The sequence below is a fragment of the Aplidium turbinatum genome, chromosome 18 (assembly GCF_918807975.1).
Source record: "Aplidium turbinatum chromosome 18, kaAplTurb1.1, whole genome shotgun sequence".
Classification (NCBI taxonomy): Eukaryota; Metazoa; Chordata; class Ascidiacea; order Aplousobranchia; family Polyclinidae; genus Aplidium; species Aplidium turbinatum.
In genome coordinates this window covers 12,901,014-12,927,570 of record NC_137489.1, presented here as the reverse complement: position 1 = coordinate 12,927,570, position 26,557 = coordinate 12,901,014, and the positions used below count along the sequence as shown (strand labels likewise).

General features: G+C 37.3%; 1 protein-coding gene across 1 annotated transcript; it reads left to right on the top strand.

Annotated features, from left to right (window-relative positions):
* The first annotated feature begins 1,033 nt into the window (after positions 1-1,033).
* Positions 1,034-26,557, top strand: LOC145787503 (uncharacterized). Its single transcript, XM_082599259.1, has 3 exons — positions 1,034-1,309; positions 23,137-23,253; positions 23,987-26,557. The coding sequence occupies exons 1-3, from the start codon at positions 1,097-1,099 to the stop codon at positions 24,161-24,163; spliced, it is 507 nt and encodes a 168-aa protein (XP_082455385.1). The 5' UTR covers positions 1,034-1,096; the 3' UTR covers positions 24,164-26,557.

Below are 26,557 nucleotides of genomic sequence, written 5' to 3'. Positions count from 1 at the left end.
CTAAGTTCTTGTCAGGCCTGCATCTTTTGTTTGCCTTATGATAGGCTATCGTGCTTTATGAATCTTACTCATTTGCCAAAAATCAAACTACCGCAGGCTTTCGAGTGGTTGGACGATAGGCGTACAAGTAGGGCAGCTGCTATTTTTGTCAGACAAACAATTAATTATACAAAAAAATGCTTTGAGTTAGGAATAGTAGAATGCCTTAAAAACTCATGTTGTTTAGTTTTTAATTCAAGCATCGGCCATCTCTGGATTGCTACATCTTGAAAATTACACACCGTTGATAAAATCTCAGTGAAAAACTACTTGTAAAATTGCACTTTGTAAACATGTAAAACCAAAATTGGACTTGTTAATGTCAGTTCTTTTTTGTTTGAAATGTGTGACCGGTAGGCCTATATTGAATAAAAATAGTAGCCTACCTTTACCGGTGGGCTTGTTCTTCTCTGTTTTCTTTCTTCTAAGTTTTGACGCTATCTAATTAAATCGAAATTATTGTGCACCTTTTGTTTTATTGCTTCCTTTTTTCAAACTGGAGTGACAAGCAAACAAACGACCATTCTTTACCTCAACCAAACTGAAAAAACTAATGAATTTTGCTGAACGTAGTCAAAAAATGAAACGTGTAACTTACAAAAAATGTGAGATCATCTGAAGGCAAGCGCGAGACTAATTTAGTTTCTCGCGCGGGCTTGCGGTGATCGAAGCCAAACGTCACAGGCTTAGCTACGCGGTATTATAAATTTTGAGTAGCACTGTGCTAGTCTATATACCGCAATGATTAAAATAAAGCTAACTTTAAGCAACTTCTATCATGTGTAGCTTGCTAAACATAGGCTATGGCAGACAGCTTGGATTAACAAGTTAGTGAAACTAATTAATTCGAAAAAAAGTGTTGGCGTAGCCCAGTTAATGTGTCGTGGTACCTATTAAAAGTACGTTATTAAAAATGCTAGGCTACCAATCTTGCAAATATTAAAAATGTTAAATTGCAGACCAATTTTTTTCTTATTTTTAACTTTCAGTTAAAAGCGCACAGATAGTAAATTTTTTTTAACTTTTTAACTTTCAGTTAAAAGCGCACAGATAGTAAATGATGTTTCGGTACATATATTTACTGATTGTTTGTGTGACACTGTCCAATACAAGTAAGAATATTGATTATTATGAACAAAGCATATTAGAAATTATGAACCAAGATGTGGAAATTGTCAATCGAAATGAGAGATCAATTTACCAGAACAATGATCAGATGACGTTTCAGAATAGTGGGAGTGGGGATGATGGTGATGGCGGTGGTGGCTCGGTAAGTGGCATAACTATAGGCTATAGCTTATGGAAAAGGCTAATTTGGGTAGGCCTATAGTTTGTAGGCTATGCGAACCGTAAGAGCGAGGATATATACCAGCATCATCACAACTAATTTTGGCTATGGAAGCAATTTTTAACAACATTTCTGTTGATCAATGAAAAGATTATTTTTGATCCTCTGATTGGAACAAATCCTTCTAAAGCTTTCAATTAGTCTGGCTGAGTCAATCTACAGTTCTACAGTACACTGAGATGATTTCACTTGAATCATCTGCTCGCATACCACCACCAAGCTGAATAAGTTGTTCTATGTTGGAAAAACGCGCTATTGTCTGGTCTCACTCAATATTGTCTTCGTCAGGTCGCGGATTTTCTCTTGGGAAAATAATCGTGACTTTATAAATACGAAAACATAAATAAAAACAACTGTAGTAAAATAAGGACATCATACATTACGGTATACTAAATTTGATATGAGGTACACAGTTGGTTAACAAATTAGACAAGCTATGAATAAAAATGAAAATCATATTTACCGGTTGTTGACAACCCTCTTTTCCAGAATTCAATTTCAAGGTGGTATACCTAAGCATTATATCACAACTAAATAGAAACAATTATAATTAACAAATATTTCAGAAAAATCTATCATAACCTTCCTTAAATTACAATATGAAAAAAAAAGGTTCTTTTCGATAGCTCATTTAACAAATGTGATATTACTAAACAGCTAAGCAATTCTATTCGTTAACGTGTAAAACAGACGCAAAGAAATGTTTGCATATAACTGAGCTGGTGATGCTGAATTGGCAGTAATAAAGCGATGCTCCGCTATTTAAAACCTTTAGGAACAGAGTTCTATACTTGATGCCGAAATAGAAACGTCATAGTCACATCAGTAAGTCATTCGTTAAGGTAGATTCTGAGTATTTCATGATGCAACAGATTTGGCGCAAAAAGTACAGTGAGTACAGTGAGCAAAGTACAGTGAGTAAAACTACAGTGAGCAAAACCCATCTTGCATTGAAACAACGTAAAACAGCGCTATGCCAATGTATAGACAGCTTCCTTTCGCGTCAATCCATCAATTTGAAAACATCCGATAACAGCTAGGTTATATTTGATGAGTTGGAACAGGGCCGGATTTAGAGAAAGAAAGGCCCTAGGCTATTCTCCTTTTGAGGCCCCAACATCCATCCTAACAGCCATAGAGACAATCAGCCTATTTCAAACAATCACTGATACCATAGTGAATTATTAGTGATGGAAAAATATGGACGCAAGTGTTGAAATTTACCATTTGAAAATATCCAACTTTTGCAATTTAATTGTGAACATTTTGTGAAATATTAAGCTACTTGACAACGATAGTGATTACATAATGCATAGATCCTTCCAAATATTTTCTCAATAAATGGTCTGATTTAAAACATTATAAAAAAAGAACTATTATTATTAAAAATACTTAGATAGTTTCACAATCAATATACGTAGTTCGGACGACAAGCTGCATTTTTGTTCTAGAATAGGTAAACTATTTTAATTGTGTAATTTTGTTGTGAAGTTTCGTCAATTTCTGACCTATAGTAACCTTTAGTTACGCAATCTGTTATTGTGAAACCTGCTGCGAGAAGATTCTGCACACGTGCGATTCTCGAAAATTCCTCTGACTTTTTGTCTGGAAGAATGAGATTTTGTGATGTAATATTACCCTAGTCTGCGGAAGCTTCTGGTCCAAGCAACCCTGTTATAAATAGCTGCGTAATTTTAGAGTTGTTGCTATTACAGTTATGATCAGAGTTGTGTATTTTGGGATTAGAATTTGAGAGTTAACATTATTAGAGTAGTGCTGTGGATGATTGTATTATAGAGTTGTCGCCGATATTGAATGATGAAATACTTCAAAAGTGGAAGTTATTGCCAATTGTAAAGTAGCTGTTGCAAGACGTTTACTGTTTAGAATTTGATTTCTTTACGCGCTGGAAGTCGTGAACTATTCATTAGTTCAAGGATTTTATCTATCATCTAAAAATTAGAACATAATTTTCTCAATGACTAATAACAGTCAAGCCATTTGCTAAGTAATAGTTAAAAATGTAGGGGAAGTGTGGGACTCATGAAACGGTTGCTGTTAATTGGCCACTATGTCTACAAATTAAATTAAAATTTTCTAATTTTTCTTTCTACATTGTTGTGAGACTCCACAGCTAATTAATTTTCAATTTTTTTTATTTTAATAGTGTGTGACAACTGACAAGAAACTTTTAAAAAGTTGTCAATTGTTCTAAAGGTCCCATCCATGTGTCCCCAATGCAACACCCAATGAGTCCTTTGAAACAGTGTTTAAACACTCCTGTAAAACATGCAATCTGGTGTTTTATATTTCTGTATCATTTGCAAAACAGGTTTAGCAAACAAAACAAGAGAGCCACATAGGGGAGATTTGGGACCTTTGAACCAAAAGTAGGTTTTTCAAGGCTAAAAAGTTTATTTCTCAAGCAATTTCTAAAAAAAATTTACACAGCAATTTACGTAACAATAGTAAGCATTACTTGATAATTTTTTTCCTAACATATATGATATCATTGTATCAAAACATCAGATTTCAACATCAAAACATCAGACAGTTTGCTCAAAACATCAGATGTGGTAACGTGGCTTTTGTTATTGCTGTCTTTTGTGACGTATTCTCGAGCAGTGTTTGCACTTTTGGTTATTTTGAAAAAAAATGAAAATAAATGAAACATTGGACTTTGGGCCTTGCCAGCGCCATTGAAAACAAATTTTTTTCGGTAATTTTTCTTGAAATGTATTCTTGAATGTTCAGTTTACGCATTTTAATGCTTAATTCCCGTTTGAAATTTTCATTTAGTAGGCCTTTAAAGGTCCCATATAGCACCATGCATGCTTTTTAACCTTGCATTTCTTACTAACATAATCATGAGTTTTAATAATTTCTGATAAGTTGCAGTACGTATTTATTTTAAATAATAACCAGTATTATAAATAAAAATAAAAGAACACAAAATCAATAAATAAAAAAAATATAAAAAGAAATAAACGCACAATGCAAACTTGGGCTCATTGTACTTGAAAACACATCAGTTATGGTTTTCTGCAGTTGTTGTTCAGAAAATAGACGTTTTTTGATTTATTTGGGGTAAAGATAATAAGCATAACCTAAAAGACAAGGGTCCGATAAAACGCTTTGAAATAGTCTGTTCCATTGATCCCACATAGTCAATAAATGAAAAAAATGACATTTTAACTTGTGTAAGCTCAGCTGAAAAGAAGATGAAATCAAAAGAAGAATATCACTTGGATGGCAAGCCTTCGGAAGAGCAAGTTCGATATTTAAGTCAAAACTGCCTCTTTCTCTCAAGAAACAAGTCTACGATCAATGCATCCTTTCAACCGCTACATATAGTGCAGAAACTTGGAACCTTACAAAGAAATTAACACTTAAACTAAGAACTATGCAGAGAGCACATGAACGCATCATGATGGGTTTAACATGGCAAGATAAAAAGACTGCCGAATGGATCGGAAACCAAACGAAATTACGAGATATATTAAGCACAATCAAGAAACTAAAATGGTCCTGGGCAGGTCATATAGCAAGATATCAGGACAATAGATGGACTAAAAAATTAACAACATGGACACCACGAGAAACCAAAAGAAAGAAAGGAAGACCAAAAGTGAGATGGAGGGACGACATTGACAAACAATGCAATACAACCAATTGGTACCAACTAGCACATAATCATGTAAATTGGCATGAAAAGGGGAAGGCTTACGCTCTGCAGTGGGCTCTCACAGGCTGAAAATGACGATGATGATGAAGCTCAGCTTGGGTGGGCTAAACCTGTACTCACCTTTAAGCTAAATACTTTTACTTGTCAATGCGCCACAACTTATGGGTATTGGTTTACTCGGACTAAAGAAAATTCCTTACATACAGGAAGTAAAAAGCATGTTTTCACAACTGGTTGCCATAAATTTCACCTTATTAGGCTACCACGTGATAGTTTTTACAAGTACAGTAATAGGATATGCTTAACGTTTTTAAATATACGTGGTACCGGTACATCTTAAATTTTGAGGCTCCTAAATCTTGAGGCCTTAGGCTTCAATCTTTCTAGTCTAATGGTAAGTCCGGCACTGCGTTGGAAGTTAAAAATAGTACAATTTTTGAAATACTGATACCATTTTACGTCTAAAGGGCGCATAGACTCTTTTTGAGTGTGGAAACTGTCGGAATCCAAGATAGTTACTACTCTTGGTTGTTTTTTTTCGAGCATTGCAGGCAAAAGAGGAAATACATGTATTTTTGCAGATAGAAAAATTTTGAATTCACTTGCACAATTTTATAATCACAAAAGTGATGTTCCACGGTTCTAGTGCATTAGCACCGCATATTTCTTTAAGCGTATATAACTAAAGAAGGTGATTAATTTTAATTCCAACTTTAGCCCTGATTTTAGGATAACCGTATATTGTAAGATCTTTACTTTATAGTAGGCTATAATTTTAAAAAATTTCCATCTGTTTTTAACATCATAAGTTTGATTAAATACATATAGTGCAGCCCTACTGGCTGAACAACAAGACAGGTGTATTGGGACACAATATACGCAAAAGCGACCAAAATAAAGTAAATTTTTTCAAAATTTCAGACCTCATCTTTTGCATCGTTCATTTTTCTTAACAGTTTGCTTCTTTTAAACTCTGATGTCCCTCAAAACTTTTTTTGTAGATGCGCTGCTGGATGTGACGGATAGGTTCGTCACACCATTACAGTACATTTTAAACCACTTTTGATCTATATTTCCGTTTTGACTCACTATATTTTAGATCTGAAAGTTGCTTGTGAGGTTCATTGACAGTCAAAGTCAGACATTTAAGTTTTTTATTGTTTCAAAATTAAGTTAGTTTTTAGCAACAAATTTGCGTTGAGCTGTAATGTTATTCGTTGAATAGCCGGTTGAATAGCAAATAATAGTTGACTTTGAAATGTTACAAAAGGGATTGAATATATAGCCTATTAATTGATTGGTGTAGCACCCACTGTAGGCTGCATTACCTATCCATAGCACCAAAAATCAACAAAGAAATAAGCTCACAAATATAATTCACCTAAAGAAATGAAAAAGGCATCGCTACGTCTAGTAAAGCTAAGCCATGCATGGCGGCATTCATGCACAGGCCATATAAACGTGCAGGCTACAAGTTTGACTGGAGGCCGATCTGCTACCCTTGATAGCAGTCAAAATCGCTTGCATAAGTTGACGTTTTGAGTAACAGTTAATAAATATAATCTTTTGCATACTTTGTGTGATTTTGAACTACTTTGTGATGTTGCTACCATACAAACGATGGACTACATTTTGGCACTTGTAGCTCACTGGCAACCCGGCGACAGTGGGATCGCGCAGCAGAAAAGACAAACCTGGTTCGAATCGCGGCCTAAGCTGGTTATTGAAAACATCACTCATCTCTACTCAGGGTGGGCATAATTTCTCAAGGAAAAGCTGCCGGAGAAAGGAACTGGCCACATTACTGTCTTTTGTGACGAAAGCTTAGTTAGTAGCCTACAATGAGATCCTTATTTTCTCATCCCGACACTTTGAAATCAATTAGTAGGCTTGCCATACGTCCCAGTTTAGCCAGGACAGTCCCGATTTAAAGACCTTGTCCCGTTAACCAGTTTGTCCCAGAATTTTCAATTTGAGATTTGCAAAAAAAAGATCTTGAGTTGGCCATTTTAGCAATTCTTTCTCAAGTGGGTCTGCGGAAAATATCAAGAAAACGTTTCAGAAGCAAATGATCAACATCGACTTCCTTTTCGATTAGCACGTTGCGGTAAAGAAATACATGTCTGAGAGTGAAAGGAAAGAATCATGGCAAAATGCAACGACATCTCTTGAACAAAAGTGGGTCCGATTGTTCCAAACTTTTATCAACAAAAACATAACCATTCCAAACTTCAAAAACTTGTCAAGTTTGTGCTTTGTTTACCTGGGACATCAGCACAAGTTGAGCGAATTTTTTCGATTATAAACAATATGTGGACTAATGACAGAGGCCAAATGCTAGAATAGAATGTCAAAGCTCTCCTCACTTGCAAAATTAATGTTGATTTGACATGTAGTGAATTCTATGAAAAGATAAAATCGAACGCTGTACTTTTGAAAAAGGTGCTTATAGCATACAAAAATATTATTAGGCCTGATTCATTCGCACAAATAATATTAAGTTCTTTTGTTTTCGTTGGTGAAATAGGCCTAGCCTACATATATTAGTAATTTGCCCATATTAATTAACTAGTATTAAATTCCAAAATCCTATTAAAGCCCATTAAATTCTTTTGTATGATACCTACATTATTAGGCCTACACCGGGCCTGCGTCAGTAATTCAAAGCCTCTACATCTACGTAGCCTATGCGAAACTGCCAGGATTTAGCTCTGCAAGAAACATTCCCTGTCCGAGGATAAACATTCAATCCATCAACATTAAGTTCATTCGCAGTTTTCAATATGCGTCCCGGTATTGCATTTCTAAAAAATGGCAAGCCTAATTATGGGGCACCTTTGCTTTACTTATTGGTAACTCGAAAAACATCTGGCTACACTGATAGCAGGGAAAAAATTGTTAATGTTTTAACGTCAACCTACGAGTTGTAGCCTACAGTGATTTAAGATTCAATGATCACTGATCAGTTTCTTTCAGTTAAAAAAAAACAAACTGATCAGTGATCACACTATAGCAATTTGGATTCTCAAAACTATCATTTTAAAAAAATATTAGGGTTCAAAATCAAAGTCATATCGACCTCGAGTCATTGTTGTAAGCCTTAATAAGGTAGGCTATAGGCCTAGGTTCGCACGTTGGCAAGGATAGGCCTATATTGCTCGGTGCTCGCAATCAACGATAAAATACACAAAAACTATTAATAGGTAGTGGGTACGCAGCAATAAATTGCACTAGTATGCTATGTTACAACCATCACTATCAGGGCCGGATTTAGCTGATGGGGGGCCCGGGGCACTTTTAGATCGGGGGGCCCCCGTGCAAAAAATTTTTTCGCGCCTACGGCGCGTAAAAACCATCTCTACGTCTACAGTAGCATCAGTCCAGTACTGCACAGCATTTTGCAGAAACTTTAAAGGTCAAAAGGAATAAAATAACATAAAATCACATTTTTTTCCACATAGGGGGCCCTTCAAAAGTCGGGGGGCCCGGGGCAACTGCCCCCTCTGCCCCCCCCCTAAATCCGGGCCTGATCACTATAGTGTTCAGCAATACAATGTTTGTATGGTTAGCCTACTTAAATACATAGAATGAGAGTTTTTGATCTCAAGCGTTCCTTATTTTATCTCCACTGCATTTGATGCTTTGTTGGAGTTCTAGGTACAAAGTAATGATCGTTAAATAGTTGGGCGATTACAAACAATTTTTTTAAACAGTTTGGTTAGAAAAAGCACAGAATAGAAATTACCATTATGTTAATTTAACTGTAGGCTATCTCTTAGTTTGTCGAACGCTCTATTTTCATTACGCTACAAAGATAAGTTATTTTGGAAAGTTGTTGTTCGACACCAAACGTTCTCTCGTTTTATTGCAACACTCTTTTTCTGGGTCCCAACACCTGCAGCCTAAACTCAAGTGCCAAATTTCTTTCAACTCAATAACTTACTTCGGTCGCAAGCACGTTTTAACGTTCGCGTTTTGTCGCTTCTACCTTTTTCTCGACCTTTGCTATGTTGACGTGTATTGTTTTTGATATGATGGTCAGATATAAAAAAACAACTGAATTGAAGTTAAATTTTGCGAAGACAGTAAAGTAAAAAAGGAAAATAGTATCTGTCGTGAAGTCATGAAACCTGAAATGAAGCATATAGCCTATTTCAACAGTTAAAAAGGAGAGAAAAACATTGCCAAAAAATATAAAAGTTATGCAAAATTACAAATAGAAAGTTTAAGATTTTGCTATTTATTCTGATGCATTAACCCGAAAATATAACGACATTCACCAATAATTAATTGACGAGGGTAGGCTGCAGCTTTTGCAGTATATTAGGGCGAGCAAATAGATAAATTGTAGGCTGTCAGTGCATCTATTCAGAAGGAAGAAAGTCAGTGTCTCAGAGAGGAAGCAATTATTTCATTTTCGGCAAAATGCCAACAGTTCCAGCAAGTTTGGATAAGAGAGGAACAACGTAAGGTTCGAACAAGAGCTGATTGTTAACTATCACTTCCTAGAGCCTACACTGTTAAGTGAAAGGTGTATAAATTTCCACCCCTAGGGGTGGTCTCTGTTTTCCACCCTATGCGTTTGTAGGGTGGATCGTTCCACCAAAAATGGTGGATATTTCCACCCTTGACCAATGGTGGAGATTTCCACCCCCAACAAAATCCACCCTAAACTGTGGAAACTTCCACCCACCCTATACACTTATAGGGTGGATATTTCCATCACAAAAGCTGCAAAATTCCACCCTTCATCTGAGGTGGAAATTTCCACCTCAGCAGCATCCACTTTCAGGCTGTCTAAATTTCCACCCTTTAATAATCATTCTCCTATCTCCGCTTGCAGCAGATTGCGCATCAACATGGGTTACTTGACAGGGTTCCATGTGATTTTATGAGCCGTACTGCTTCCATGCTGGCTCAAGGCAGATTGGGAGAGGATGATATGTCACTAGATTATTACCCGATTTATCCTCACTGCCTTATGCAAGAAAGAACACAATCGGTACCATTTTTTGAAGTCTTTGGTATGACCCGACCTGGAATCGAACCCAGGGCTACCAGCACCAGAGCCGAAGGCGATAACCACTGAGCCACCGGTGCTCCACCCTTTAAGATGGTCCTATTTTTACCTTATTCCTTTTGCTTGAAGTGGAAATGTCCACTCTATAATTCAGACCGTTTGTTTATCGCAAAAATTCCGTGTTGCTGTATTTTTTCGTTGTATTTCTACCTCCCAATCCGCCAGGTTGCGTGAAAAGTGTTCCTTGCACAAGTGTTTTTCAACCTTCTTTGAGCCACGGAACACTTTATGTGTCAGCAGAACATGGTTTTCCATAGGGATAGTGAGCAATAGGCTTTGGCAATCAATATTTGTTTTGGTCTTGATTCTGTAAGTTCAAAGTTAGTCATTCGATATTTACATTACTTCAGAATCCTTATATTGTTTTGCATCACTGTGTTTGTTGTTTCCGATGGTGAGCCAAACGTGCAGTCAGCATCGTCAAAAACCTGAACCACCGACAAAATATGATCGTACTCTATTACATGAAAAATAAGTTAGAATATTTTCCGATAGATTCGTGGTTCGAATTCAATTGCTAGGAACGCTGAACGCTAGTAGAAATAGGAACTCTATCAAGCTTAATTTGCAAAAAAAATTATTCCAAATTATTCATATTCGCAGGAAATCATATAACGTTGCATTAAAATTTAATTTAAATTAAAAAAAGAATGATTACCGCAAAGCTACTGATGCTATACGTTAATTGTCTCTATTTTGTGATATGAACAAATTTCAGATGGGTGGAACAATCCACCCTTTCCTTCATTCCACCCTTGCCGCGAGAAATAACCACCCTCAATAATTTCCAACTCAGCCTATCCACCCTCGTTGTTAACAGCGTGTGTATTTCGACAGTTTAGGGTGGATTGAATACTAAACGGTGAAAATATCCACCATTCTTTTCGCTTTCCACCCTTGCCGCGAGAGGTTTCCACCCATGGAAATTTCCACCCCAAGGTTTCCACCCTTTTGATTAACAGTGTAAATATTTAGCGCAATCAACTGTTTCTTATTCAACACCGTTGTAAAGAACATAAATCTATTCAGGTTGTTATGGCCTTTTTCAGAAATTGCTAATGAGTTTGATTTAAAGGCATTGATTGCTAGCTTATATTGGCGTTAGGTCAACGTTTACTCGACAAACATCATCTTGAAGACAGAAACTGCAGAAAAGTAAAATATAGTAACATAGTTTTGGCACAACACAAACGATCTTGTTTAAGCGTAATGCTGCGGATTCGCCATGGCAATAGCAGTTGTGTAGCATCAGGCTAAAACAGATTGTTTGCATCCACAGTTGTGAAATAAGTAACGATGATGCTGCTAAAAGCGAAACTCAATGTATAATGTAGTTTTGACAGTTGGTTATGGAAGTTTTGTCTTGACTCCCAAAACTGTAATGACCAAGATCCTTTGCTACACTTCTGGTGTTAATAAAGTTTAGGCATTGCTGGTTTTTAAGCTGCGTATGTGCCCACGTAGAATGCAACGTATTTCATTGCTTGCAAAGAAGACAAATAAAGAAGTTTTACACTAAGTGAACCAAACCAGATCTCTGTTAAAAAATATGAAAACCAGACATTATAAATTTCTCGGCCATGTAATAAGAAAGCAAAAACTGGAGCATCTCTCTAACTGGTAAACTTTTTGGAAGGCGTGCACCTGGCAGACAAAGACAAACTCATCTGAAACAATTTAACGACAAGACAGAAACAATCATCCATGCAACATGCAATAGGAATATTTGGTCTAATTTTATCTGAGGCCGTTCGATGTCTGGTTCAGGCAAGGCAATTGAAAAAGAATGTGGCAGGGAGTGATCAAATCGCTTAGGCTATATTTTGTATCAAAAATATAACATGCACAAAATGAGCCAACGGACCATTTTTAGCTATTCTTTTCTTCTCTGTCCTAAACCTCTAGTTACTGTATGTTACTGTTGCTGTTGATTTATACTATAAAACTAAACATCAGCATACTTTGTTGATTTAACATTTCTGACTTGGGATGCAGATCAGGCATCGGCCACACTTCTGTTATGTCCCACACACACAAATAAACAGAATTTTTCATGGTTGAAAATGTTTTTCTGAAAATGATCTCAAGTCGATGGATGTTCCATTCAAATTTATACTCTACTACATTTTGACTTCGAACGATAAATTTTGTGTCTGGAAATTTTTGGTGATGCTTCACTATCGCGTCTTTGATTCCTTTGATCCTGTGCAAAAACACAGATGGATCACGCCACAGCAAATGCGCCCCAATGTTAAAAACCACCACAACGTTTTTTCCCCCAACTGGAATTTCGACAATACTATCACTGATATATGGTCGACTACTCGGGGGGCCAGGATTTCTCAAAGGTGGGCCGTGTGCCCGATAATATAGTGTTAAATTTTTCGGATTGGGTGGGTTTGGTTTTGCTATTCGAGGTTGCTGGAAGAAATGTGAATTGTCAGGCCCAGTATCATTCAACTTAAATTTTCTTTGAAAAAAAAAAAAAAATTGTCTTATAGTTGAGTCGCCAAGAAAATATATTATTTTGTTATTCAAAGTTGAAAACTTTTTTAAGTTGTTACATTGCAAGGATTTCCATTCACTGTTTTCGAAATAACCTGTTACTTGACCTGGAAACATATTTTTAGAAAACATTTTGTTGCACTTTGGCAAGTTTGCTCGCTGGTCCTGGTTGCTTCTGTTTCTGGAAACTGTAATTTCAACGCTCGTATTTATGGATACATGGCACCTATGCCTTTCGCAGTGGTTTATCACATTCGTATAAGTTCCATTTGGTTTGAAACTCTCGAGATTCTTTATCGAAGTGCAGCGGTTCGAAGGTGGCATAAGGCAAAACCAGGGTTCGTTGTTGCGTAAATTGCTGTAATCACACTTTGCGTAAGACCTCAATCTGAAACAGCAAACAAAATTTTAATTAATATCTACAATTTTATAGGTGGGGAATCGAATTGTTTGTTTTAACTTCTTGCAGTTTTTTTTATTTTAGTGTGCCTAGTCTGTTTCAAATGGCTCAACCAGAATTTGAGTAGCTAAGTAGCAAACGCCAAATAAAATTCAATAGCCTACAGTAAAATTCAGCAGATATAAGATTGGATGGACAGATTTGTTGAAAATTGTCACTGTACCTGAACAAAAGAGTGCTTGAAAAGTAAAATGATTCCATCACAACTGCAGTAGCTCTATTGCAGTGTTTCTCAACCTTTTGTGGTTCATGACCCCTTTTAGGTAATTAATACAGCCTGCGACCCCCTTCCTGCTGTTTTCGATAGATATACAAATTAGCACAAAAATACATTTCAATAACATTTAATTTCAAAGAACTGCTGAATGTCACAACTTTTAATGCGACGGTTGACTCTGCAACTGCTTGGCCAACTTCGAAATTAGTGGTTGAGTGGTTAATAACGTCAATCTCATATCATCTTCAACTTTCCTTCGATTTCTTGCCTTCGTTTTGATATGGACAAGAGCTGAACAACCACTTTCGCAGAGGTATGTTGTGGTAAATGGAAATACTATTCGAAAAGCTAGTTCAGATAGTTGTGGGTATGATTTAGCCTACGCATAGCACACCCGCAGAACTGAGAGAGTGGCATTTCATGAAAAACGTCACATGCGGAAGAATCATTTTGAAGATCATAAAATTGGTCTTGTAATTCATCTGGAATATCAGCAACATCCGTCTGGACAAGTGGAGGCTCAAACTGAATGCGTCGAAAACAACAATCTCTGCTTTCCATCTAAATAATCGGGAATCTCAGCGTCAACTGTCTGTCTCGCTAACAGGAAATCCTTTACCATACACTGCAAACCCAACTTACCTTGGAGTAAAACTTGACCGGCAGTTGACCTACAGACCCCACATCGAGTCACTCCGTGCCAAGGTTACCTCGCGAAATAACCCCTTGAGAAGCCTAGCAGGAACAGGATGGGGAGCCCGAGCATCAACCTTGCGTACAAGTGCACTAGCCTTGGTCTACAGCTCAGCCGAATATGCCTCAGCTGTGTGGAACCGCAGCAGACACACAAAAAAGATGGATGTATGCATTAACGACACCTTGCGCATCATCACTGGCTGTCTCCGCCCCACACCTACTGCTTATCTGCCAACTTTGGCTGGCATTGCTCCTGCTCATGTCCGTAGGGAAGAAGCCTCTTACAAACTGGCTCTACATGCGAGACTCGATCCTCAACACCTTCTCCACAGTCACTCCCAAACAAATGGACAAGTCAGACCTCAACGCCTATCATCAAGGCGCCCATTCCATCGATATGCTACACAACTTGTGGATAAGAACTTCAGCTGCATGGAAACATGGGCCCAAGAATGGAACGAGCTGCCACATATCCCTCCCCAGTTTTCAGTTATGCCAGCACTCTCCATCCCTCCTGGAGCAGACCTCTCAAGAAAGGCATGGGTCACACTGAACAGGATCAGATGTGACGTTGGCTGTACTGGAGCTAATCTGTTTAGGTGGGGGTTGCATAATTCGCCGATATGTGTCTGCGGAGCGGTAGAACAAACAATGCAACACATACTCCACGAATGTTCCATCTTACGACCCCCAAGTGGAATCACTGGTATTCGACAACTGGACCCAACTACCGTATCTTGGCTGCACGAGGAGGCATTGCCAATCTAAGCTACTACAAGTCAAACGAGAGAAGAAGCAACATCCAAAGTAGAAAACGGATTTCGTACAAATGCGGCATCTCTTTCTTTGAGCTCAGAGAAATATCCTTCTACTTAAACAAACGATGATAAATTGGCCTACAACCGAGCTACCCGTTCTCTTTCGTAACAGTGCAACCAAGTAGTCACTTGCTACGACATTACTGTATACTAAAAGTGATTGCTGTAAAGATTTTTCATTTATGCGGAAATTTTGCAATTTCGAAAATATTTTATGAATATCTTTGCGACCCCCATGAAATGACCTTCGCGACCCCCAGGTTGAGAAACGCTGCTCTATTGTAAAGAAACAAGTAATAGCTAAATTTGTAAACAAAGTTGTTACCGCAAACTAAAATGTCTAAGGCAGTAGTTTTCAACCTTTTTTTATTCCGTGGATGGTGGACCCCTTTAACTGCTATCCAAAACTAAATTCCTCCTTTAGAAATTAGGCCTAAGCTTATAAAGGCTCTTTTAACACGAGTACACGAAGAAAGGAATCCAAACTCTTCAAGATTGGCCGTTTAGTTTGTATATGATTACTTAACTATTCTTTTTAAATAGTAGCCTACTTAAATAAAATTAATACTTAGGGTGTATTTAAAACTTAAAGTTTATTTTGGAATTTAACAGTCAGTGGGAAACTTATTAGGCTATATTTCATTTCTTGTCAATTTATTGATGAGTGGGAGTGTATTGAAAAGGCACAACCGGTCCTCGAAATCATACTTGAATGCCATTCTTTGAGATTTTTTCCAATCAGTAGCCCAAAAGAGTCACTTGAAGGCTCTGATCAGTTTTAACATATTTTCATACTCCAAGCTATTTTGGAAAAGCATTAGCAGTTGCATGTAGATATTTCAAAATTTCATCTTTGTCGAAACTACATTTATTGTTTCCAGAGATGTACGTATGCGCCGCAAATTCTACGCCGCATACTTGCGGCGTAGACTTTTTGTTTATGCTAACGCTTGCGACCACATTTGTTTGGATAGTTTGCACTTGAGGCTACGCCGTAAAGTTTTCGCGGTTTTTTAGCGCATAGAGTCAACGCATACTTTTTAATGTATTTTTTTCGCTACAACACGCCAATACCTTCCAGCGCTGCGGTTGAAAGAATGTTTTCAATGGGCAAAGACATATTGGAACCAAAACACAGCAAACTGTCAGATGAACACTTTCAGATGCTTGTGTTTCTTCGTGAAAATTCAAAATAAAACTTGTTTGTTTCGAGTGGTTTATAGCGTGTGAATGTTTGGCACCTAGCAAATAAAATTAGCTTACGCTAGTGTATGCGCTGACGTTGACGCCGCCAACTTTTTTTACAAGTTGCGTTGACGCATACGGCGTATGTTTTTTCGAACGTTTGCGTTTACGCTGACGGCGTCAACATTTTTTGTATGCGCGTACATCACTGATTGTTTCACAAGAAAAAAAAAATGTTTAAAATTTACTCACGTTTGGTTGGTATTAAAATCCATGTCGCACGTCGAAGACTCTCCAGTTTCAAAAATACCAATATAATTACGGTCCCATGAACCATAGGCAGTTTGCTGGGTGTTGAGTTCGTGTGCTTCTTCAACGGACAAAACAAGTTTTATGTCCAAGATTAGTTTTCCCTTCATAGGAAGAGGCGCTTCAATCGTGTATGTTCCGTCGGTGTTGTCTATGACGCGGCAAGGAATTCCATCTGGAAACTTTGTTCTGTCTTTAATCAGCCTCGCACGAAAATAATCACCACCAAATGTTTTGACTCTTCCCTTACTATCTCTCGCTTGCAGTGTTGCCGTAAAAGTTTCTCCCACTCTGTAGTAATGCTTTGCTGTGACAACACTGGCTGATATTGTAAAACGATTTTTAATCTTGTTTGGGTTTTCTAATTCATATTTATGAAACGACTTAATTAAAGTAGTGAAGTAAGGCGTCCAGTCTTCGTGTTTTGATTTGACAGACTTGCTCGTAAACCAATTTAATGGCAATGCATATTTATCTTTGTAACGCATTCCATAATATGCTGAATCTGGAGAAAGTATTTCAGAACTCTCCGAAACTTTGTACCAATCAGTTTCGCCGTAGGAGTCTGGACTTGTATCTGAACTTGAAAATATCAAGTAAAAATGAAATGCAAAAGTAGTAAGACAAAAACAAAGTACCAGCTTAAATTGTGTCTTCACCCATGTCAAGATCGACATGACTAATATTTTTAAGATGAAAAACGATGGAAAGTAAACATGATGTTCCTGCAATAAACAAAACATTTTTTGTTACTTTTTATGTAACCTTAACGTTTTGAAACAAATCTAAAATAACAGTTAAGCAATCCCAAATGTGTTGCGATTGCACTACTCGGAGACACAGCAGGAAGAAATCACTCATTAGTTTGAATGTTGGGACTTACCAGTCTGGGATAAGGGGACAGGAGACTACATCTGGTTAGTTGATATCGCTTTGTAAACATAGCCTACATTTTACATGGCTTACAATCGCAACATCTCAGATGATTTTATGTCAACTAAAACTAATGGCATACACAAAGAAGTGGAGGAGATTAGAGTAAAAAACTTATTGACATTAACTTATTTTAAAATTTATTAAACCAAATTTTATCTGAGATTTTCCAGGGGAATTGTTATATTTTTTTATGAATAATTAGTTTTAATTAATTTGTTAAGACATTTAAATTAATTTATTATAATACATTTGAATTGATTTTACTAATAAATTTAACTTTAAAATAAAAAAAAACTTTGTATTTTTTAAAGGTTTATGATAAATTGTATTTTTTTTATAAGGCGTGAAAAAGGAGGTATTTGAGAAAGTTGTGGTAAAAGAAAATTTGTTCTGCAAGAGGTAAAAATATCTCTTGATAATCAATTGTTGTCTCATAACCATTGTAAGTAGCTTAAAATGAGGCTTTAAATCAGAGCTGTCGGAGGGATTTTGGCGTGTCAGAAGTAGGAATCGGCCAGTTATAAACCGAGAAGTCGGAGTCGTACATTTTTTTTCCGACTCCACAGCCCTGTTTTAAACGACCACAACACTCAGACGTTCATCTGAAAACTTTCTACTGAACATCACCTGAGAACATTACAGGCCTATAATGTCTCACCTGATAACCTCTAACATAGATTCACCAGACCTGATCATGAACAGTAGGCTACTCTCTCGCTTGCAAAGCTTGATTGACAGGTTTCTCATAGAACCTCAACTGAATGTCTTCCACAAAACCTCAAAATAAACGTATTGTTATAGACTGGTGCTAGGGTTTGTTTTTGTGCTTGCGTGTACGAGATCTAGGATGCTTGGTGGATTTATCCAGCCCAGATCTTAGCTGCCACTTGCTAAGTCTTACAATGTATAACGACTCATCTGGTCATATTGCTTTGTTTTATTTCACCTTCGAACTGCAAGCCAGAGGTTACGGAGACAGGTTTTCTGGACTCCTGCTCAACTCCGACTTCGAAATCTGTCACTTCAAATGCTTTCCTGCTCCAGATGTTTTTGGAATATTGACCCCAAGCCCCATTTCGACTTGAAACTTAAACCATAACCACACTTCAGATTTTTTGATACCATAATTTATACCTTTCCTATCCTGTGTTATGAAATAAAAATTATATTCGAAATGAGAAAAATAACTGCTTAAAGAATAAAACCATTAAAAGTACACGAAAATATCAACTGTCCCAAGCACAGCGCAAATAATTTTACGCTAAAATTGTGATGGCAAAATCACTGGTAAAATAACTCAGACTCCAGCTCCAAACCTGCTCCTGTTTTTGTGGCAAATTTCAAACTCTTGCCGCAAACCGCAACTTCGGCTCCTACATATACTCCAAAACTTCGACTCCTGTAGGCCTACACTTCTCCTGCAAACCACTATTCCATTGAGTGATCCTGATTTTAAAATAAATATTTTTTTCACGAATGGAAGTTCTACGTTTATGATGACGTCATACTCCTGGCAGATTTAAAGAGCTTCTCATTATCTCATAGGAGATACGTCATGCATAATATTGGGCTTGATTTTATGTATTATGATCTCCACTCTGAACAAATATGTAGGCCTATTGCAAACAAAGTTATCCTGCCATTTTGTCATCATGCTGTGATTGTTTAGCTGTCATTGGCAGCACAAAATAAGTACACAAAAGGTATTTCCACAAACAAAACACGACACATTTAAACTTACTTCATTTCGACAAAGTTAGTATTTTCACAACTTTTAAGTTGCATCTTATCAACAAAATAATCTCCAGGTTTATTTTATTTACATGAAATTATTGTCAAGCTTATAACTAAAATCGTTGTTGCGCTGGCCTTCACGAAACAAAAACCTATCAAAAGAAAGGTTTACCAAAACAAACATAAACCGGAACGGAGACCAATCAAAATGAAAGAAGGCAGGATTTGTTAAGTCTCTGATGTAACCTGGAAGAGAAGTAACAATCGTAAGACATAAAGACGGAAAAATTAGAAAGTCTACATTAAAAATAGTGTTGCTATATACTGTAGCGATGTAGCCTATACAGTTTAAAGCAGCTACGACTGGCTATAATGTATAATAAATCCCACAACTAACTTATAAGAAATCCTTCAATCGTTTAATTACAATAAACTTAAACCAAACTCATCGACAAAAACCTCCAACCCACAAAGGAAGTAAATGAAGCTATGCAATTCAAACAATACTGAAATCCCATTTATTTACCAAAAATACCAGAAAGTCACCAATCATCAATGACAAGTTATGCAACTCGGGAGACTAACCTCTCCCTAAAACAACGATTAGAAAAGAAAACATGGACACAGCACAAACAAGCGCAGCATTTGGAACAACCTGGTATCGAATCAACCTGACACCTATCGGAACCGACAGTGAAAAGTCCATTCTTATCTGATCCCACAAGAAAATGAATTGAAAAAAAAACACACGGTTCATCTTTCCTGGCTCAGCAGGCTGACCAAAGGCATCGAGGGCCCTGTGTTGTAGGTTATAGGCCTATGTCAGAACTGCTTTGTCTCAGTTTCTAGTTTAGGAATTTTTATTCCCGGAAGCACGGGAGCATTTTGATTCAGTGCTATAAACTTGGTTTGGTTTAAGTATGTTAGGGCGTGTACATTTTTCCAGTGCGCCTACATATCATACCTACAAGAGCCACATCATATTCTCCGGTATTTAACCCATCTGGAACCCTGCAGGTAGCCTACTACTACCCCGGCCAGAGCAGCCCTGAGAGTAATGAGAATTAAAGGTTAACTCTACATTCCCTAAAGCACCCCATACTCAAACGTATGTTTCCTCACTGGTTGCAGTTTTATGTCCTACACAGAATGCCCCTTTACCCTATACGAATTGACATATAAATTAAGTCTTAATAGCATCATAAAAAAAGCGTAAAACTTATCCTATTTCTTCTACAAGCAAAATATGACAAACCAAATTTACGTCATTTTGACAACAGCTTTATTCTTAAAAAGTTTAACTTACACCAAGTCAAAGAAGTTAATTTTCAGGCGTGTCACAATCATGCAAAAATTCCTACCAAACTTAATTCAAATTTGTACTATGTTTTGTTTTTGTGTTTTAGTCTTCACGTTGTGAAAATATGTGTTGATAATTGTTCTGTAGATGTTTATTTGTGTGTCCTTATCGCAAAAACCGGAAGTCAAAATATGCTGCAAACTGTGCAGCGTCGGTAGGTTTTCACACATGACCATAGAATTAACAAGAAAGAAGTTTTAATTTGTCGTTTTCGAAACCCATACTTTTTTCATAGCTCATGCTTCTCTTTCTTCCTTGTTAATTCTATGGTCATGTTGTAATGGTTTACATGCAGCGTCAGCATACGTCGTCAGCAATTCATTGCCTCCGGAGCATATTGTCTACCAGCAAGTTGCTTCTTGTACAAATTCACAAAATTTAATATTTTAAGCAGCTAAAAGTCCGTGATTGCACGCAGTGAAATAACTTTGTTGACAACATTTTCACAGAACTAAAAATTCCAATCAAAAATCTTTAATAAATGTTGATTGAAAACGAACAAGAAAACGATTTCATTCTCTTTTTTGTCGCCTGGTATGACAGACCATTATTTAAAGACTAATTGGTTGAAATTTATCTCTGTTATGAAAATATATCCAATAGAAAACGAAGCGAGAAATGGGAATAGGGCCCCATGTCCTATTGCTCAAAACTTTGTCAATATATGCCATTTTCTGCCTCGGCATCAAACCTCGTTGAAAGGATTAAAACGTTTTACCGTTACTTTAAACCTCTAGCGGCTAGAGTATAGCCTAACAATTTCATTAGATTTTATCATTAATTAGCCTAAATTGTTCTGGTCAGAACATTTTTCTCATACAAAACTAGATACGGCAAGTTTTTAAAATAAACTTGAAAGGCCGTAGAACTAACTTTTCCTTTTAGCTTTATCACGTGTGACTGTTTGACTGCAACTTCGTATTATCTTACGTTGGTATGTGAATCAACTAGTATGACGTCACCTTTCATCTGATCGGCCATGAAACATAGAAAACTGGAGTGTCTCAGTTTTCCCATGTCCCAAGTCAGACAAGGATTGATAACAATCCGTCATCAAGGAGATCCGAAAAGTGTTATTGCTCCTGCGTCGTGTACGCCTAAACCTTATCTATGTCATTGATTTGCGACCAACACAATATAACCAGCATGCATTGCATCGTGAGCTTTATAAATGTGCAACCTCAAGCAATATGAAAACATATGCGCTGAATAATACCTGACTGACGTAGGCTAGGTACCGTAGCTTTGGAGTTAAGCCATCCAGGCCCGGATTTAAGGGGGGCAGAAGGTGCAGGTGCCCCGACTTTTGAAGAGCTCCCCTACGTGGAAAAAATGTCATTTTGTGTTATTATTATTTTTTCTTTCAGCCTTTGAAGTTTCTGCAAAATGCTGTGTAGTCGAAAATTTTTTTGCGCAAAGGCCTCCCGATCGAAAAGTGCCCCGGGCCCCCAATCAGCTAAATCCTGCCCTGATGCCATCATACCTTTTCTAGGTTCCTCTTTAATGACTTTTACAAGATGTTATAAACATAAAATAACGCCTTTCATTGTTAGAGCCTCTGGGGCTGAAGGTCCTTCTTTTTACCAATCCAGGTTTTTAAGTTTACCCAGACCACACTGAGACGTTGTTAAAGAACACACCATTTTTGATAGCTCTAAATTTTAGTCTCAACCACTAATACTGTATAGGCCTAGTGCAACAACTTGAACCTCCGTAATATACTGCAGTACGGTCCTACAATATACGAATTATCTTACACCTTGCTGCTTGGCTAGGCTTACTGCTCTCTCTGCTTACTTATTCATGAACTACTTCTTTAAGAGAGATAAACTGATGAACAAATGACCATTTTGAAAATGAATGAATGATGAATTCACTGGGCTCTGTCTCTACATCAAGTAGGCTAAGAGCACTGGAAACTCTTTCGTAGCAAGTGAGTCAAAATTCTACAAAAAGGGCATATTTTTATTGCAAAATTTTCCAAATAGCTGAAATTTATGCAACTGGTGTAGCTACTAGCAACATAGCCTCTAGCAATCTAAATCGCTCGACGTTGAAATTTCTGCGTTGCGTTAGTGCGAGATGAACCGGTTTTATTTTACAAATCTGTAACTTGACATTGTGACCGACTTTTCGATCATTAGACTACTTTACATGAAGAATGTAGCTACGGGAAGCCTGGTGGCCAATTTCTCCCAAATTAAATCGTAGGCTACCTTGTAATATATTAAGCTGTCATCACTAATACAATTTTGTGTAGGGCTACTTAGATTTGCTTTTATAGTCAACAAATCAGATTTCCAGATTTCCACCGGTAAAGAAAACGTATCGCTACGTTTATATGAACTATGCTTGAATTCGACTACCTTGAGCAGTTGCAAATTAAAATTCAATATAGCGTCTAGTCTATATGTTAATTTGGTCTACTCCCAGTGTAAACAGCCTACCTGATAACGGCATCATCGTCGTAAAATATTCGCTTGATCGCATCAATCTTGTCCGTAGAGATATCTCTAAGGCAAAGATTCTCAACAGGACCAAAATTTAAAGTAAACGTAAATAAAACCTAAACGTCTGGTTTAATCTTTTTATTATTATTTCACTCAAACCGAGAAGCTTTCCTTACCTGATGTGCATCAAATGAAGATTTGAAATGATCTCCAACGTTGTAAACGTATTTATTGGTTGTGAAGAGGTATCAAGTAAACTCATGTTAAAACTAGCCTGTCAACTTGAACACCACCAAGCACGTTTTTTGTTACAGAATCCTGGAAACTTAACGCCAGGTTACCTGACTCCTACAGAGATATTTGCCATCGTCATCTGTTCCGTTGTCGCAGTAGCTGTTCTTGCTTTCTTCGTTTCCTGCACATGGTACAAGGTGTGTAGATTAGGCTAACCTACTGCCAAAAACTAGGCTACTGAAGTTATAGTATAAAACTACATCGTGTTGAAAGAAATTTCGTAAACTGAAGCTTATAGGAGTGTTGTAACGCATAGGTGGCCATGAATGTTTTAATGAAATGCAGATTTATTTTATCCAAGACTTGGGCCTACTTTCAGTTTAGGTAACGCTCAAAGTTGGCAACGTTTAATTAACTAAAGTCTACACTTCACCGTTAGCCTAACAAATGTTTTTTACACATTACCATTTTATAGAGCATTATTCTAAGCAAACGAAGAGTTAGCAGCCTTTTGGCCGACTAGATTTGAATAGCTTTGTTGTGATATAATGTAGCCTATTGCAAAAAAGGTTTGTTACATTGAGTTGCTGGCAAATTTAAACTTGTAAAGTAACAATGAGAAGTCGGCTGGCTCTGGTTGTGTGTCTTGTTGAAAGCGTAAAAACCAGGGCTGTGGAAGCGGAAGGATTCTGACGTGTCCGGAGTCAGAGTTGATTGATTGAATCTTCATCCTCGGACTGGGAAAGCTTTTTGCAGCAGAGCATAATCCTGGTAGTTTCGTATAGCATACTTGTAGAGTTGGTCAGTTATAAACCAAGTAGTCGGAGTGGCATGTATTTTGTCTGACCGCTGCCCTGGTGAAAACATTGTGCAGAACGAATCGAAAAAACTTTAGTAACCGCAAAACACCAAAATGCAATTTTGCTACAGATGAAATCGAGGAGAGGCCATCACAACTTTGTGCATGTTCACGACGACGATGAAGATCCTATGATCGACATGGCTGAGTATGAAGATGGAAACAAAGTCTATGGAACACAGATCAATATACAAGTCTCACATTACGACCACCCTACTTTGCCTGTAGAAAACAGCCAAGATGATTGACAATATTAAGAAAACAAATGCAAAACTACAAACGCTGTGAATAGAAAGCTACATTCTTTTTATATTATGCTGGTTACAAAACTTTTGTTAGCGGCACCCACATATTCTACTTCACAGTACTACCTTAAATTTTGAGGCCTACTTGAAATTTTGAGGCGTTTTGTAGCCTTCCTACAAAACTATGGTAAAACAAGTTTAGTGTTTGTTTGTTTTATTATCTTTATCCTGCATTGCATGAAAACGGACTTGAGCGCTATTACCTCACGATTATGCCTTTGGAGAAACCAGAATCCTCACATCGGGTAAAGAAGGAAATAAAGAAAAACGACAAAATGACGCTAACTTGTCTTTGAAAACTCCTTATTAAACGTGTAATTGATTAACCAAACAAAAAACCTTCCTTCTAATATACTTTTTTGCGTTACCGCTTTTATGTAGCTGTGTAGTTAGTCTTCCACTTAGCCTACTCCTTATAGATGTGCTCTTTGGGGTTTTATTCTGCCATTGTTTAGCGTTTTTGCTGCAATCAACATTTTAACGAATATGCAATTTTCTGTTAGTGCATAGGCTATTGATTTTTTTCACTGCTATAAACATTTCCGTACAAACAATCAGTGATGTACGCGCATACAAAAAATATTGACGCTGTCAGCGTAAACGCAAACGTTCGAAAGACTATACGCCGTAAGCGTCAACGTAGGCTAACTTGTAAAAAAAGTTGGCGGCGTCAGCGCATACACTAGCGTAAACTAATTTTGTTTGCTAGGTGTTAAACATTCACACGGTATAAACCACTCGAATCAAACAAGTTTTATTTTGAATTTCCACGAAGAAACGCAAGCATCTGAAAGTGTTCATCTAACATTTTGCTGTGGTTTGGTTTCAATATTTCTTTGCCCATTGAAAACATTCTTTCAACCGCAGCACTGGAAGGTATTGGCTAGGGACAGTAGAATATCGGGATGCGCAACTACATCCGCTTTTGGCTTATCCGCAACACTAGAAGGGTTACGATTTTTTTCTGATTTACAAAATAATGTACATTTTATAGGTTATATAAGAAGAATGAAGTTGGTTTTAAAGTAATTTAAGGTTTTTAGTTGAAAACAAGCGAGCAACAAAGCGTGAAAATAATGTCAAATTGGCAATTGACCCTTCTAATGTTGGCGGAACAACGGAGCTGCGCGTCCCGGTATCTACCGTCCCTAGTATTGGCGTGTTGGCTTCGAGAGGGTAATCAAGGCGTGTCCAATGCTTTACATTAGGCTACCCTTTTGCAATTGAAGACCAACAAGAGCTTGATCGGAAGCTGAGTCAATGCTAAAGTAGCCTATACAACTAGCAGCTTTAAATTTGTGACTGCTTTGCATTATGTGGATTACGGTCCTAAACAAGATTCACTGATAAATTTAATGAAATTAAAGGAAGATGTAATCTAAGTAAGAGAAAGCTGAGAAGAGTAGGCTACTACTCGCAAGCTAAAGTTGCAGTGGCAATTATAAATTTAAATAAAAATGATTTTCTTTTCCTGAGGACAGAAAGCTTTTATAACTCCACTTAACTAGCTGAATCAATCGAAGGAAATGTATTCTACCGTACATTGCAAAGCATTTGATAGTTGTTGGAATTGACAAATGTATCAACAAACTCAAACATATCGTCGATGAGTTTGAAGTTCCATGAAAATTTCATCGTATGTCTGTTGTGCAGTTGCGGGCATGTGGGACAAATTTAAACCATTTGTAGGCTACAACAATGACATTTTTTTAGACATTTTGGATGAGTTGGTACTTTTGACAGAAAGCCACACAGCACACTTCAGCTGCAAGCCAGAACGAACCACCCCATAATCTCTACACAAGGAATCATTGATTGCAACTTTCGAAAGGTTTTTCCAAATACTTTTGCTATGATTTTTTGTGTTCCAGTAGCTACCTCCAACGGTTGCGCTTTGAAAACGTGGTTTTAGCAATTACTGAAATTTGTAAAGAATTGTTTGCGCTCCAGTAGACCTATGACTCAAAACCGATTGAAAAGCCTAACTATACATGTTGTGCATCAATTCAGACATCGCAAAATTTTATTATTTGATGCTGTGATCCGTAACTTTGCATGGCGAAACTCCAGAAAGGGTTGAATTAAATCAGGGATGTCCAAAGTCCGGCCCACGAGACGTTTTTGCATGGCCCGCGCCTGTTGTACAATGTGTTATTTTTGGCCTGCAGACACACAAAATCATATAAATTCAAATTGCAGTTTTCAAAAAAATTATTGTGGCTGTTGGCCCGCGAACACTTATTACCAAATCTGGCTCGCGTGGGAAAAAGTTTGGACACTCCTGAATTGAATGCTTGGTTGAACTATTTTCGTTGCCTGTAGGCCTATTGTGTGTTT

What these genes read in the sequence shown, in the direction of transcription:
- LOC145787503 (XM_082599259.1), top strand. Translation starts at nt 1,097, where the DNA reads ATGATGTTTCGGTACATATATTTACTGATTGTTTGTGTGACACTGTCC. An exon ending in GTGATGGCGGTGGTGGCTCG is followed by an intron (nt 1,310 to 23,136) that starts GTAAGTGGCATA and finishes TTTTTGTTACAG; the next exon opens with AATCCTGGAAACTTAACGCC. An exon ending in TTTCCTGCACATGGTACAAG is followed by an intron (nt 23,254 to 23,986) that starts GTGTGTAGATTA and finishes ATTTTGCTACAG; the next exon opens with ATGAAATCGAGGAGAGGCCA.